The sequence below is a fragment of the Podarcis vaucheri genome (genome assembly GCF_965113315.1).
Source record: "Podarcis vaucheri genome assembly, chromosome: 2".
Lineage (NCBI taxonomy): Eukaryota > Metazoa > Chordata > Lepidosauria > Squamata > Lacertidae > Podarcis > Podarcis vaucheri.
In genome coordinates, this window is record NC_138760.1 from 83,703,164 (window position 1) to 83,719,963 (window position 16,800).

The window sequence follows — 16,800 nt, forward strand, 5'->3', positions numbered from 1 at the left end:
GGATGCCAACCAATTATATATTTTAGGAACTGTGTGTTTATCCAAATGCAGCTAGGCTCCAAAGGATACGATTCTATACTCAATTATTTGGCAATAAATGCAGGACATTAGTAGGACTTACTTCTCAGTTGACATGTGTATTACTGTGCTGTCAGTTGTTTAAAGAGTCGTAAAGGTAAAGGGACCCCTGACCGTTAGGTCCAGTCGCGGACGACTCTGGGGGTGCACCGTTCATCTCGCTTTACTGGCTGAGGGAGCCTGCGTACAGCTTCCGGGTCATGTGTACTAAGTCACTTGACTTAGTCACTTCTGGCAAACCAGAATTAAATTAAAGATTCTTCGAGAGTCCCTAATTATTACAGAAATTGGCACAGATGTATGTTCAGTATTTCATCCACGCTGCAAACATATCAAGGTTTCCAGACTTTGCCTCTGCCTTTTGTTTTACTTCCTGAATTGGATTTCAGCTGACAACTGCTAGAAAAAAATCTGATGATCACCCAGCAATCAGCAGTGGTGACATTTTGACTTTTTCATTTTTAGATTTTTGGCTTTCTGTTCTGTCTGCCTTAAAAACATTATAGCACTTTAAAACACAATGGCACTTTAAAAACAAATTTATTTCAGTAGAAAATTTAAAATAAACATTTCACCAAAATGGTGTGTTCAGGCACATTGGCCCTCCTTATATGATGCCTACTAGCATGGACAGAACCTTGCATGATGCACATACATTGACTTTCCACATTTTGGTGGCCATAGCCATTTTCAATTCCACATGTAGCTTACCATGGAAGAGCAATGACTGGGTAGTATTAAAAGACCCAATCTGGAAGCACCCCTGCTGTTGATAAGAGAGAGTTCCTACTTCAGAAATGGTGGGCAGAATTCCTACTCATGGAGCAGCCACTCATTTCTTCACCCAATACCCTTTTCTTAAATTCAGATATTATGCCATCCTCATAAGAGCTGTTGAGAAATAATATGGGTCACTGCCATAGCATCCTCTGAAACCAGAGGAGGGGAACCTGTGGCCCTCCAGATGTTTTTAGGACTCCAACTCCAGCCACCCCCAGCCAGCATGGCCAATGGTCAGGGGTGATGGGAGTTGTAATCCAGCAACATGTGGAAGGTTCCCCATCCTTGCTCTGAAATATATCTGGCATTAAGTGAGAACTCAGCAATCCCCCCCCCCCGTGTGTATGTTTAAGTAATGAAACTGGAAAAAGAATAGCTGTGGAAACATGCCACAGAACTTGCTGAGCGTGATCTACCAGCATGCTTTATTTAAACCAACAAACACCTTGCTCGTTTTTGAGGATTTATGTCCTCTTAAATAACAAAAGGCATTCTGATGCATCCTAATAAAGCCAGCATGGTGTCTTGAAGCAGGGGGTGTACAGACCGTTACAACTGTAAACTCATAACTAACATTATTGCAAGCAAAGTCACTACTGGGCTTACTGGTTAGCAACAGTATGCAATGGATGAAGACTCATCAGTAAAGAGTACTAAAGTTTCAGTGACAAAGCCATGAAATTCAGTCATCCATTTCCTGAAGACAGACGTGCTTAAAAGACAAATACTTATAGAACTGGTGTTCTCTATTCAGAGTATATTCGTGGGGTATATGATACATTAATACACACCATAAATTCTATCCCAATCACAGCAGGCTTTTGGTTGGGCTCTAAAATAGTTTGCTATAGGACATTAATAAATGATGCAACATAAAAGAGAGATAACAGCAAACTGAGCTCTCTAATCCAGATCCCTTTTAGGCAAGAGCGTGAGTTTAAAGTTCTAAATTCTTTGGCCTGGTACCTAATTTAGTTTGAGATTAACTTAAACTCTATTTTTTCATATACATAGCTCTGTTTGCATAGCAGTGATATTATTAATTATCTTTGGGAATGTTTATACGGTTGAGTGCCACAGCAGTAGAAACCATGGTGCATGAGAGCACATTTCCATTACCCCATGCTATGGTATTAGCACATGTAGTAATAATTACTACATAATTATTTACACAGCTAACAGAATTTGGTTATCCTTGGTTTCACCCCAGTGGCTCACAGAAGCATCAAGGGTAGGGTGTGGGTATTGCCATTTGGGAAAACGTAAAGTAACTACATACATTGTACAAGTTCTTATGTAATCAGCAAGAACAAACAGAATATAACTGGTGCTATTTCTTTAGCCTAAGGGACATTTAGTCATGGCTCTGTATGCGCTTGGAGCCTGAACAAACACAACCTTTTCAACAGATGACTTTGGTAATCTTACTGAAGAGCTATTAGTCACCGCAGCAGATCATTTTGATTTCTGTTTTTCCAGGTCATGAATCTGCAGCAGTGGGACTTCAAAAGGATGTAGCTTCCTGGCAGCTTGGGAAGTTAATTTTTTTGAGTATTGTAGAATGCACCTTGCTAAAATTAAGACAATAATTGCCACAAAAATAAGAGCAAAGTCTCTCCAAAAGAAATCAAGGCATTTGATTGGTTGAGGCTTCCTACATCCTTCCAGTTCATTCCCAGTCAGCTGACTCAAGGCTCTCGATTTTACAGAAGCCGGAGATGCACATTGAAGGTTGGCAAGAGAAGCGTTACTGAAGTCTTCCAGCCACTGCTTGAAATATAAAATAGAGCAGTCACAGTGCCAAGGGTTGTTGGAGAAATCAACTTCTTTCAGGTAAATTAAGTTGTCCAGTGCACCAAGAGGAACTGTCATCAAACTGTTGTTTTGCAGATGAAGAATGTTGATGGTATGGCAAGAGTGGCATAATTCCGATGACAGGGGAGGCATTTCCTTCAGCCCCATAGAGCTGCAGTTTAATATCCAACCCCTTAGGTCTTCCTGCTGCTCACACAAACAGGGAGGGCAGGGCTTGGGTTGAGCTGTGCTTAATAACAGTAGCATGACCAGTATCCCAGCATTGGAGGAGATCTTTACTTTCTTCATGATCGCAGCTGTGGGACAAGAATATGAACAATGCAATTTGTTGCTCTATCTTTTACAGCAAAAAAAGAAAGCAAAATTTTGCCCACTGGATTCTACCAATAGATATTCTAGAATTTCTTTGAAAATATGCTACACAAATTGCTCCTATACAGTATATGGCATTCAGCATCCTCAAATGATATGGAGAAGTGGCAACAAGAGACATAGAAGAGATTCATGCTGCTTTTGTATAATGTTCAGGGTTACCCCAAGTATTCCAGATCTTCATGGACTACAGTTCCCATCATCCCTGACCATTGATTAGGCTGGCTGGGGCTGATGGGAGTTGTAGTTCAGCAACATCTGGAGGGCACTATGTTTACTCCCTCTTGTTTAACCCATTATTTTAGAAAATGGTGTTGCCCAGAGTACATGGCTAAATTGGGGGGGGGGATATTTGAATAGCAACTCATCTGGTCAGTGGTTTTGGTTCAGGAACTTGGTTTTCCATTGAAATATCAAGGTAACAGAGGATAGCAGATGATCAGTGTCTGGTGTACCAGCCACTGATTCTTGCCTTTCCATATGTTCAGAAGTGCTAGGATGATTTCTTTGCACTGTTCAGATTCCTCATTTTATTCGGATCAGTTGCTGAGCAGTCAGAAGCTTCAGTGTTCTCATTTGTGGCCATTTGCAAAAAAAAAAAAAAACCCTTTAAAAAAGATACTTCATGTTTAGAAGAAGCTGGTTTTATATAGGGTTGAAACTTCAGAACTTCCTACAATCTGCATATAATGACTTATTGAACTAGTTTCCTGAACATGCCAAACTATGAAGAAAGACTCACTGCTGGGTATCTTTCTGTATCATATTGTCATGTGATGAGGATTTTAGTTTTACCATGCATTAGATAGAGATGGAGGTTAAAGTGGTTGTTTGTATTTATCTACTTCTCTCCAAATTACCCTAATTTCCTTTCTCCTCATCTTTCTCTGTTCTGTCTCTGAGGGCTGACTCACACATGCGTGCTCACCATATGACTGCAGCAGCACCATAGTGATTTTCAAGTATGAATGGATGCATCACAGATCAAGTATAGATAGAAATTCCATAGCACCTGATTGATGGTACTTTAAATACACAGCTTTCCAATGAAGTCAACACGCTGAGCTGAAGTGCTGAATTATCAAGTGTTCACAAGAATATGCAAAACCAGCCTGGAGTTCTATGCCATTTCTCTTGTGTCCATCCTTCCTTTTTATTAACAAATAGCCTTTTATATTACCCGAACACCCTGATCCATCTTGTTGTGCTAAAAAAAAAAAGTGTTTGACTAGTTGTGCCAGAATGAAGATTGCCAACCCATTGAAAGCACTGTAGTGCATATAGATGGTGTTTGCTAAATTTTTATTCTGATATGCATTGGAATTACATCTATGGTTCCTGATCCACTAACATATATGCATGCTTAAGCCTGCTTATATGCATGGATCTATCTCCTTAGCTGGATGGGGGCATTTGTATATAGTGGTTGTTTCTTATAGATGTCACACAAAATGCAATGAGTCTAATTTTGGCAGGGTAAATGTGGAACTGTGTGTGTGTAAGAGACACAGAGAGACAGTGCATGGTACTGTTGAAATAATGACATAATTCACAATAAGCAGAATTTAGGGAATATAATTCAGCTTACATTATCACTCTGCAAGCTCAATAATGTAAATTGTCTCTAAGCATCTTTCAACAGAATAGTCACATATATAAATACATTTTTAAGCACAATGAGTTGGATCAGGGTAAAAGAGGAAGATCCAACAGAAACATCAGTTTTAGACCATTATGTTTAGGACAGCTTTCCCCAGCCTGATAGAGTATTATTTTCAGCCTTTTAGAAGTCGGGGGAGCGTACATACTGAAGGTGTAATGAAAGTTATCTACTCTGGTACAGAAGGGTCTTTTAAAGTTCATCTCTATCATTGTGAAAAATATAGGTCATGTTTCCTGAGCCACAAGTTTTATTATTACATATATTAGGCAGAGATTTAAGTTGAAGAAAACAAGTTTACAGCACACACTTCTGAAATGAAATGCTTTAAATGTGCTGAAAGCCACATATTTAAGGAAATAACCGGCTTTTATCTCTAAAAGTGGGCAATTCACCAGATCGGCATCACCACATTTACTCCAGAGCCTAATTTTATATTGGTGAGAACAAGAGTTACAAGCTTAGTAAAGCCCAGTAAGTATCAAACTTGGCAATATGTTAATCGTGTCCTTAAGCACATGAATTTTCTTTCAAAAATAGCTAGCACAGGGACCCAGCCCAGATTAAGACCCAGGCACAGGCATTAGTGGGCTTTAACCCTTGGTCTCCCATTGTGGCCCCAGTCTGGTCAGAGGGCCATGCCACCTCGTTGAGCTATGTAGCCATAACAGTGAACTAATCATACACTCCATCCCACTTATGGGCATAGCTGGGGGGGGCAGGGGGCAGCTGCCCCCCTAGATCAAGTAAAACAATAGAAATACTTAACTAAGTGACCAATCACGTCAGTTCTGCCCACCCTAACAAAAATCCTGGTTACGCCCAAGATACCACTTCAGTGGTTTTCTCCTGGAATACTGAGAGCTCACAAAAAAACAACAGTAATTTGTGTGTGTGAATCTATCCAAGGAGAGAACTTGAAATGAAATCTAGTGGAAAATGAAAAGAGAGTTTCCAACTGCCAAACAGAAGTAGCAACAAATGCTATGCAGCAGAGTATCCTGTGTGATTTAATAAGAAACTTAAGTAATGCCAAGTTTTCTCATAGAACTATAAACTAAAAGATGGTTGAATTGCACACCTTACCTTATTTCTTAAAAAAAGAAAGAAAATAAATGCTGGCGTCTTCCCACTGAAGCTTCTTCCAGTCTTGCAGCAATGGCCAAAGTAGAATAATTCCTGAACTCCAGGAAGGAAATGAGTTTATAAAGAACTCACCACATAAGCCAAGCCTTCTTCATTATCTGTTTGAAAGCGGTTGCCTTTACAAATGCACAATGCCAGCCTCCTAAGTGAGTTATTCTTTTGTTTTCTTCTATATTGGGTTCAGCAAGCAAGAAAAAAATAATTCCCAGTACTTGTGGAATATATTTTGTTTGCTCCCTAAAAGACAACAAAAGGTTTTAGTAAGATGAAATTCTTTGTTTCTCATCCTTGGCCCTATGTACTTTTTCATCAGCATCAAATTTTATTTATACTTCTTAAAGTACATTACTCAATTTAGGCTATATAAGCTTTGGGAGCTAGTGGAATTGTAACCGAAGAGCTAAAATGAGCCCCGAGACCATCTAGTCTATATCCTGCACCGAGGAATTATTTATCATATCTTATTCCCCATACAGATTATTGTGCAGAGGTAAGCAAAGATGCGATCACTGCAGATGGTGACAGCAGTCACGAAATTAAAAGACGCCTGCTTCTTGGGAGAAAAGCAATGACAAACCTAGACAGCATCTTAAAAAGTAGAGACATCACCTTGCCAACAAAGGTCCGTATAGTAAAAGCTATGGTTTTCCCAGTAGTGATGTATGGAAGTGAGAGCTGGACCATAAAGAAGGCTGATCGCCGAAGAATTGATGCTTTTGAATTATGGTGCTGGAGGAGACTCTTGAGAGTCCCATGGACTGCAAGAAGATCAAACGTATCCATTCTTAAGGAAATCAGCCCTGAGTGCTCACTGGAAGGACAGATCGTGAAGCTGAGGCTCCAATACTTTGGCTACCTCATGAGAAGAGAAGACTCCCTGGAAAAGACCCTGATGTTGGGAAAGATGGAGGGCACAAGGAGAAGGGGACGACAGAGGATGAGATGGTTGGATGGTGTTCTTGAAGCTACCAGCATGGGTTTGATCAAACTGCGGGAGGCAGTGAAGGACAGAAGTGCCTGGCGTGCTCTGGTCCATGGGGTCACAAAGAGTCGGACACGATTAAACGACTAAACAACAACAAGCAAAGATGCACCATGCCTTAGCCATCTTTAAATAAAACAGCAAATCTAATAATATGCTGAGCTGCCCCTTTTGCTTAGCCAGGAAGTGTAAGACCTATGAGTAGCTGAGAGCCATTGACATAGGAATCCATTAATCAGAGCAGCAGCACTTCCAAATGTTCATCTGATTCTGCAGAGTTGATAAGATCTGCTGCATTCACTGCTGCCAGTCAGAGTGGATGAAACTGCTGCCAGTCAGAGTGGACCAACATAAGTTACTTTCAGGCAGCTTCATAGAATGCCTTGGTTTGTGTTGGAATGGGATGAGATTGTTACATTTCTTGCTGCTGGAGGTCATGGTATCATCCAAACTAGAAGAAGGTACTTGGCCAACTGGAAAGACAAGGACTCAAGTCCTTTCTCCATCCCCTTTGTTAACACAACTGTATTCTTAAACTAGATTAACTAGATTTCTGAGCCAGGTGGAAGATACACCCTGCAAGAAATATGTAGCCCATGTGGCAGTCTCCCATAGAGTTGTCCCTTACGTATTGCCCAAAATGAGAAAGAAAGAAAAAGCAGGAGATTTGCATAAAATTTGAATATGCTAACTAATGTGGAGAAAGGCAAATGTGCAAATAATTACTATAATTTACATTTCAGCATAGTGGAGAAAACTGACCAGCAAACTCTTCCTGGCCAAACTTGGGTCAGACAGCCCTCCCAATAGAGGACTGTGCTTTGAAAGTCCCTCAAACAGAATATTGTCATCTGTAAAGGAGAATATTTCTTCACTCAGTTGAAGCCAGCTGCAAAGAAGCTTTGTTTGGCTTAAAGACTCTTTTCCCTGTACTTAAAGGTCAGGAAAGAGAAGTGGGCCATTTAGTTGCCCATGAGACCAGATTTGGCTTAAAGGCTGCTAGTTGCCTGGTTTATGGGTTTATCATTAAAAATATTTACAGCTCAGCCTTCATGTGTACAGATACAGGGGGTGTGGGGGGCACACCATAAGCTCAGGTGTTTGACCTTCTGTTATCTGTCTTCGAAGAAAAAGAGTGGGCACTACAGGTAGGTGTGTGTGTGTGTGTGTGTGTGTTACACACACACACACACACACACACTTCTTTAGGTACCGGTATATACGCTGGTATATACTCGATACGAATCCAAGGCAGACCTTTTAACATCACAGTAATCCAAGTTTATGCACCAACTACTGGTGCTGAAGAAACTGAAATTGACCAATTCTATGAAGACTTACAAGACCTTATAGAAGTGACACCAAAGAAGGATGTTCTTCTCATTATAGGGGATTGGAATGCTAAAGTAGGGAATCAAGAGATAAAAGGAACAACTGGAAAGTTTGGCCTTGGAGATCAAAACGAAGCAGGGCAAAGGCTAATAGAGTTCTGTCAAGAGAACAAGCTGGTCATCACAAACACGCTTTTCCAACAACACAAGAGACGACTCTACACATGGACATCCCCAGATGGGCAACATCGAAATCAGATTGATTATATTCTCTGCAGCCAAAGATGGAGAAGCTCTATACAGTCAGCAAAAACAAGACCTGGAGCTGACTGTGGCTCAGATCATCAGCTTCTTATAGCAAAATTCAAGCTTAAACTGAAGAAAGTAGGTAAAACCACCGGACAGGTAAGATACAATCTAAACCAAATCCCTTATGAATACACAGTGGAAGTGAGGAACAGGTTTAAGGATTTAGATTTGCTGGACAGAGTGCCTGAAGAGCTATGGGTGGAGGCTCGCAACATTATACAGGAGGCAGCAACTAAAACCATCCCAATGAAAAAGAAATGCAATAAAGCAAAGTGGCTGTCCAACGAGGCCTTACAAATAGCGGGGGAGAGAAGGCAAGCAAAATGCGAAGGAGATAGTGAAAGATACAGGAAATTGAATGCAGATTTCCAAAGAATAGCAAGGAGAGACAAGAAGGCCTTCTTAAACGAGCAATGCAAAGAAATAGAGGAAAGCAACAGAATGGGAAGAACCAGAGATCTGTTCAAGAAAATCGGGAGTATGAAAGGAACATTTCGTACAAAGATTACCATAATAAAGGACAAAAGTGGTAAAGACCTAACTGAAACAGAAAACATCAAGAAGAGATGGCAAGAATACACAGAGGAATTATACCAGAAAGATATGGATGTCTCGTACACCCCAGGTAGTGTGGTTGCTGACCTTGAGCCAGACATCCTGGAGAGTGAAGTCAAATGGGCCTTAGAAAGCACTGCAAATAACAAGGCCAGTGGAAGTGATGGTATTCCAGCTGAACTGTTTAAAATTTTAAAAGATGATGCTGTTAAGGTGCTACACTCAATATGCCAGCAAGTTTGGATAACTCAGCAGTGGCCAGAGGATTGGAGAAGATCAGTCTACATCCCAATCCCAAAGAAAGGCAGTGCCAAAGAATGCTCCAACTACCGCACAATTTCACTCATTTCACATGCTAGCAAGGTTATGCTTAAAATTCTACAAGGAAGGCTCAAGCAGTATGTGGACCGAGAACGCCCAGAAGTGCAAGCTGGATTTAGAAGAGGCAGAGGAACCAGAGACCAAATTGCAAACATGCGCTGGATTATGGAGAAAGCTAAAGAGTTCCAGAAAGACATCTACTTCTGCTTCATTGACTATGCAAAAGCCTTTGACTGTGTTGACCACAGCAAACTATGGCAAGTTCTTAAAGAAATGGGAGTGCCTGATCACCTCATCTGTCTCCTGAGAAATCTCTATGTGGGACAAGAAGCTACAGTTAGAACTGGATATGGAACAACTGATTGGTTCCAAATTGGGAAAGGAGTACAGCAAGGCTGTATATTGTCTCCCTGCTTATTTAACTTATATGCAGAATTCATCATGCGAAAGGCTGGGCTGGATGAATCCCAAGCCGGAATTAAGATTGCCGGAAGAAATATCAACAACCTCAGATATGCAGATGACACAACCTTGATGGCAGAAAGTGAAGAGGAATTAAAGAACCTTTTAATGAGGGTGAAAGAGGAGAGCGCAAAATATGGTCTGAAGCTCAACATCAAAAAAAGAAGATCATGGCCACTGGGCCCATCACCTCCTGGCAAATAGAAGGGGAAGAAATGGAGGCAGTGAGAGATTTTACTTTCTTGGGCTCCATGATCAGTGCAGATGGTGACAGCAGCCACGAAATTAAAAGACACCTGCTCCTTGGGAGAAAGGCGATGGCAAACCTAGACAACATCTTAAAAAGCAGAGACATCACCTTGCCAACAAAGGTCCGTATAGTAAAAGCCATGGTTTTCCCAGTAGTGATGTATGGAAGTGAGAGCTGGACCATAAAGAAGGCTGATCGCCGAAGAATTGATGCTTTTGAATTATGGTGCTGGAGGAGACTCTTGAGAGTCCCATGGACTGCAAGAAGATCAAACGTATCCATTCTTAAGGAAATCAGCCCTGAGTGCTCACTGGAAGGACAGATCGTGAAGCTGAGGCTCCAATACTTTGGCTACCTCATGAGAAGAGAAGACTCCCTGGAAAAGACCCTGATGTTGGGAAAGATGGAGGGCACAAGGAGAAGGGGACGACAGAGGATGAGATGGTTGGATGGTGTTCTTGAAGCTACCAGCATGAGTTTGATCAAACTGCGGGAGGCAGTGGAGGACAGAAGTGCCTGGCGTGCTCTGGTCCATGGGGTCACGAAGAGTCGGACACGACTAAACGACTAAACAACAAATATACGCTGGCTGGCATTTAAGCTCTGCAGTTCCCTTCTTTCTTTCACAGGGGGTGGAGCAGGGAGCTCTTGAGAAAGCCTTGCCAGCTTCAGACCACCCTATGACATCTCTTCATTGCTCTCATCTATAGTCTCAAGAAAGCTTCACTGGCTTCAGATATCCCTGAAAAGGGGGGGGGGGGACCAGAGAGACAAGTGAAAGGGATGGCTACCACCTGAAAGCATCCAGACACTTCAAGTGACTTCTACCTGGCAACTACTTCTGCTGATTTCAGCCTGCCATCTTCCATGGGTTTCATCTGTTCATGAATATCCACCATTCATACAGATACACATTTGTCCTGACCGCAACTGCAACCTCCCATTTTTATAGGGGCCATTCATACACACAAGCATACACCAGCCTACATCCATGAAAAACACCAGCAAAAAATGTTCATACATTTTTCACTCTCCACCAGTTCATATTCATGCCCTGGCTTCAACTGACAAATATCCATCAGCTTCTGTTGACTAGCTTCCAAAGGTGAAATCCAAGCAGCTTATACCCATGAACACCAGCCAGCTCCAGCCACTGGCTTCTGAATATGATCTTTATCACTTTCCACCCACCAACACCTGCCAGCTTCTGTTAAGTCCATCACTAGACACCAGCCATTTTCCAGCTGTGGGTATTGGCTGTCTTCAAGCTGCAGTCCTGCTCAGCAAGTGACCTTGCCTTATTATCACTCCATAGCATCTCACAACCAGATGATCGCATCCGTCCATCTGCCAATTCTCCTACAAGTGGAAGAAAACAAGGCAACGCTGAATGTCACAGCTGTTGCACACTGTGTTCTGTTGGAGAAGAGGAAAAGGCCCACCTTTATGTCCACTCAGCTGCCATGTACGTTCATGATGTCACAGGTAGGCTGCAGCCAATGGCAACAGGTGGGGATACATAATCATAATCTTGGGACTCACAACTGTGGGTGTACCACAGCAGTGATTTATTTGTGTGCTTGTTTAGCATTAAAAATAATAACGCCACGCCCCCACCTCTGCCTAGACTAGAGTCTATGCAATAATTTGCAGTCAGCTCCCAGCAGGCTGAAATTTGCAAGCTGCTCACACAATCAGTTTGTTAACTTTTTAAAATAGGGGCTCTCACCCACCTGGAAATTCAAACCCTCCCTCTGCCACCTGGGGCCAGCCAGGCAAACTTGGAGACTTCAGGTCAGGCCTGGGGGGTCTGCCAACCCTAATTTTGCATGTCTTCAATTGAGCACCCTGCCTCTTGATGATGATAAACTGTTGTTTTGTAAGAAAAATGAGGAGGCAAGACAAGCTCTTGACTTTTAAAATTCTGCTATACTCCACAACCTGTCTGAGATTTTGTTTAATTATTATTTACTTTCTAAAACTGGCCTGAAGGGACTCCAACTCTTATTACCCAGCACCTAAGATTAGTTGGTAATCTTCCCTTAAAATATGATTTATGGCACACATTTGTTTCCTAACATTTAAGAGAATCCTGAAACAGAGTTACAAGCAGAAGAATAAAAAAGGCATTGAATCTCTTTAGAATAATAATCATGGGAGAAAATGAGGCAACAAACAACAGCAACCCATTAAAATGAATAGGCTGCCTCATTGTCAACTACAAAGCAACAAACTGTTTCTGAAGAGACTGTTAAATGGAGTGGTTGAGCAGGGAAGATCCATTCAATGTAGCTTAAAAGTCCTGCTACTGCGCTCGCTTCGGCAGCACATATACTAAAATTGGAACGATGCAGAGAAGATGAGCATAGCCCCTGCGCAAGGATGACACACAAATTTGTGAAGCGTTCCATATTTTAAAAACCTGCTACTGGTTCTTAGCAGCTTCTGTTCACATCATCAGAACTTGGTGAGCAGAGTGTTACAGGTCACTTCAGCAGCTTCCATCCATATCTCTTGGTCCTATGTAGTCTGCTATATATAGAAACAAACTTCTTGCTAAGCACCACACACCCCTTTTCATTTATCCATTCACACTGCCAACTTTTTAAAATCACATCTAGCTCATCTACCAGGCTTGGGGAGGACTTTAAGATGCTGTCTCCAGTTGTGTACACACTAACCTGCATGCAGCAGAAAAATGTATTTTTCTTTTTTTTCAACCTGGAATCATTCTTATTCTCAACATGCTGCTGTCAATCTAGACTGATTCTAAATTCTGCTGTCCACAAGGGTGGGTGTTGCTACTTGATATACATTTGAAAACCATTTGATTAGGTTATCCACGCCTTTTCCTCCCCGGGACATGCTCCAGGAGAATGAAGAAGAAAGTGGTGGTTGTGATCTTGGTAGGCACCCACCCACAACATTATTGGGCAGGTGTGAATATATCCCTCTCCCTTCCCCATTCCCAGGACTGCCTACACCTGTTTTCAGGTGGACATGCAGATGGTAATGCAGAAGGAATCTCCAATGAGCTATTTTAAGAATGAAACAAGTTGCTCAGGAAGTGCTTTTCAGGAACAAAGATGCAATAGAGCTAGATAGTGCATAGATTATGTAGACAAAATAAGTACTCAGTCTCCACTGATTCAAGAAGAAAGTGTCCTGTGTGCGTAGACTAAGTGTAAAGGTAAAGGTACCCCTGCCCATACGGGCCAGTCTTGACAGACTCTAGGGTTGTGTGCTCATCTCATTCTAGAGGCCGGGAGCCGGCGCTGTCCACAGACACTTCTGGGTCACGTGACCAGTGTGACTCGCTGCTCTGGCGAGCCTGCACCAGCGCAGCACATGGAACGCCGTTTACCTTCCCGCTACCTATTTATCTACTTGCACTTAAGGGTGCTTTCGAACTGCTAGGTGGGCAGGAGCTGGGACCGAACGACGGGAGCTCACCCCGCCACGGGGATTCGAACCGCCGACCATACGATTGGCAAGTCCTAGGCACTGTGGTTTTACCCACAGCGCCACCCACGTCTCTATAGACTAAGTGTATGTAATGGCAAATAAAGCCTGGAGATTGTGACCTTTCTGTAGGACACCTGGGGTTTTCCCCTCAGGCCATGGGAGAGCTAGGATGTAGCAGACATTAGCAAATTTCCCACCCTCTTGTGTCCTCAAAGCTTCCTTCCAAGAGAGTGTTTTCTTTGGGGGATTTATTATTCCATCAGCAGTGTGAGCACAGCTTGTATTTACTTGCAGGGAGATTCATGCATACAAATGGCAGTGTGTTTGAGCTCTTGCTGTTCTTCAGGAGTCGGGGTTCAGGACACCTGGATTAAACCTTAATGCCTAGATGAAGTCCATAACTGGTCTGCTCAGGTCGACCTGTGCAAAGTATACTTACAGAGAACAAGCTACTGACGTCTCATTAAGGAAATAATGCACTGTGGTCTCATTCATTGCTGTGAGTGATTTATGCTGTTAAGGCAAATACCTTTTCATTCCTGGACTTTTACAATTCTCAGTCTTCTTACCTGCTTCTTCACTTCAGTTGCCTGGTGATTTTATTATTCTAATTAAACACCAAGCAGCTAGGACTATTGCCTCAGATAATCCACCTCTGTTGAAACACACCCTTCTGTAATTGGATTACTATAGAATAACATACTGGGGACGTAGATAATAAAGACACAGGAGATGCATTATTTGGAACTCCCCTGGATGCTTCTTTTAACTAATTAGCAGCCATATCATGGGGCCTGCTTGGGGAAGTGGGGCCAGGGGAGGAGTGTTTAACCCTTTTTCTTACCTTAACCCTTGAAATAGATGGATGCATTTCGTAAACTCTTTTAGCTTTCAAACCATTGTGCAGGGGGGCGGGGTTAAGCTTAAGATGAAAGACTAACACTAAATTCACTGTGGCTCCATCAGCAGTTTTAATTTAAGTGTTCTGTACATAGATAGCGTCATGAAGGTCAATAGGGCCAAACATATTGGTATGTTGGGTTTGAAATGCTGTCACTCAATATACATCTTAAGTTTCTGTTTTATTTTAAAATGCAGATTCCCTTCCCTAATGCTGTTATTTGATCAGCTTATAAATTAAACCTGAACCCTTGCATTAAAGGAATTTCAGTGAGATTTAAGAAAGAAAAAAACCCCTAAGATGTTCAACTTTCTCCCAGCAGGGGTCGCTGAAGTAGTTTTGTTCATAGTGGCACATATGTGGAAAGAATGTGTGCAATGAAATGGCTTAGGTCTGCTTCAGTTTTGTAACATGAGAAGCAAATTTTGCATAGGAAGAAGGGTGTTAGTTGTTTGTCATGTGTAATGTCATGTGTAAGCGTGTCAGCATGTCACGTGTAGGGATGCTGTGGGCAGTTGTAGTGTTTTAGTGCTCCTATATTCTGTGAAGTAGATGTGTGCAGCGGCGTAGCGTGAGTTGTCCACACCCGGGGCAACGCAAGTAATTTGCGCCCCCTAACCCGGGGCAAGGCACGTAATTTGCGCACCCCTAACCCCTAACCTGCAAGTTGCCGCTGGCGCTGCTGCCCAAACGACGCCGCTTGCCCGGAGGAGGAGGGGGGCAGAGAGGCGAGGAAAATGCAACGGCCCAGCAGCTGCAGCAGCAGCGGCGGAGGCGGGGCTGTGAGGAGGGGCTGCCTGGCGCGTCCTCCGCGACGAGCGCTGAGAGCCGCTGCCTGCCGGGCACCTTCAGCCGGGCGCCGCGAGACATGCGGCTCTGCTACAGCCTGCGCCCGAGGCTCTTCGGCGACTCCGGAGGCAGCGAGCGCGCCCCCCCCCAGATGTTGCGCCCGGTGCGGCCTGCCCCCCTTGCACCCCCCACGCTACGCCACTGGATGTGTGCAAAATTTTCATATGCAACAGTCTATAGAGGGTTTGCACACTTTAGCCTACCTTTAAGTTTTCTCTGAGTAGGAAATTCCTTATTTTTTATATTAAAACAAACAAAAACTAGAGGGAGAGAAAAAAATCATGCTGAGTTTAGCTTCATGTTGTTCTTCATGAGCAAACTCCAGCTCACATAGATCTTATCTGTCATGTCATCCAGTTATAACGTTATTGATCTGTTAAGGAAGAAACATTTAGATATATGTGTACATTGTAAGATATACGTGTACATTGTTAGTACAGATACAGTAGACCTTTCCGGGAATTAGACCTACTGTAACCATATATATATAAGTGGTCACACATTGTGCTTGCTTAAGGCTTTTCTTTCAAAAGACCATAACTATGCTTAAATGCTTAGTGGCATTTCAACAGTTGGACACATTACACTGTTGTGGGACTTTCCACTTCCTTTATATCCTATTGAGGGTAGAAGAGGAATTGCCTCTAAAGCAGGAGTGGCTAACCTAGGAACCTCCTGAGGCTACTGGACTACAATTCCCTTCAGCACCAGGCAGCATGTCCAAAGGTCGAAGATGAAAGCAGTAGCAGTGCAAAAAGGCCTACAGGTAAGGATAGTGTGAATTCTCTCTTCCTTTGAGCTTATTGTTCCCTGGAAGACATAGTGCTTCCACTCAAATTTTGGACTGCTCCTCTCAGCCAATGTCAGGTGCTGTTTTGCCTTTTCCGCTTGTTCATGGTCTGAGACTCAGTGCAGACTTTCCCCTTTAGAGCTGTTCCATGTTTCAGAGTTTACCCTTGGAGAACGGTCAAGCAGCTGGTCTCTAGGCCTGACCCCAAGCATGCCTGACCCCAAGCATGCCTGACCCCCCAAGCATGCCTTTTTTTAAAAAAGGCTAATAGCACTAATCTTCCTTCATCCTTGTGCCCCTTTTAGAATTAATCAGATTCAGCTTTCACAGCTCTTGGATAGCAGTCGATAATCTTGAGAGAAGAAGTCAATAATTTTAATGCTCCCGCCACGTGCTTCAGTAGATGAGAGTGTTGTCAGTCAGGGCCCTGCTGAGAAGCATTGACGGATTGTGTTGAAAAGGAACTGCCAATTCCATTTTGCCTCTTGCCGACAACAGGTCCTGATAATGATCCTCCCAGGTTTGGTGCTGGGGTTTACATAACCAGTGCCGGCTATCCACTGGCTTACAGAGCAGGCTATGGGAACATGGGAAGCTGCCTTATACCAAGTCACACCAATAATTAATTTAGCTCTGTTTTGTCTGCACCAGCTAGCAGCGGATGTCCAGAGCTTCAGGCAGGGGACATTTCCAGCCCTAGTTGAAGATGCCAGGGGTTTAACTCCAGACCTTCT

The 16,800-nt window shown here is 42.9% G+C and overlaps 1 protein-coding gene and 1 long non-coding RNA gene across 6 annotated transcripts in view; one reads left to right on the forward strand and one right to left on the reverse strand.

Annotated features, from left to right (window-relative positions):
• The window catches only part of LOC309526073, a 57,751-nt gene that overhangs the window by 23,880 nt on the left and 17,071 nt on the right, over window positions 1-16,800 (forward strand). For 3 of the 4 annotated variants that reach the window (XR_014216632.1, XR_014216633.1, XR_014216634.1), the window contains 2 exons: window positions 2,568-2,691; window positions 10,772-11,546. This is a non-coding gene — a long non-coding RNA (uncharacterized lncRNA). The remainder of the gene's footprint in view (window positions 1-2,567; window positions 2,692-10,771; window positions 11,547-16,800) is intronic. The other variant, XR_014216631.1, reaches the window with a different exon arrangement.
• Window positions 434-5,956, reverse strand: LOC309526062 (platelet glycoprotein IX-like). Of its 2 annotated transcripts, none has more exons than XM_082212004.1 (2): window positions 5,924-5,956; window positions 434-2,969 (listed from the first exon to the last, which is right to left on the reverse strand). In XM_082212004.1, the coding sequence occupies exon 2, from the start codon at window positions 2,959-2,961 to the stop codon at window positions 2,314-2,316; it is 648 nt and encodes a 215-aa protein (XP_082068130.1). In that variant the 5' UTR covers window positions 2,962-2,969; window positions 5,924-5,956; the 3' UTR covers window positions 434-2,313. The 2 variants fall into 2 exon arrangements, with proteins under 2 accessions (XP_082068130.1, XP_082068129.1); XM_082212003.1 differs by lacking the exon at window positions 5,924-5,956 and adding an exon at window positions 5,792-5,913.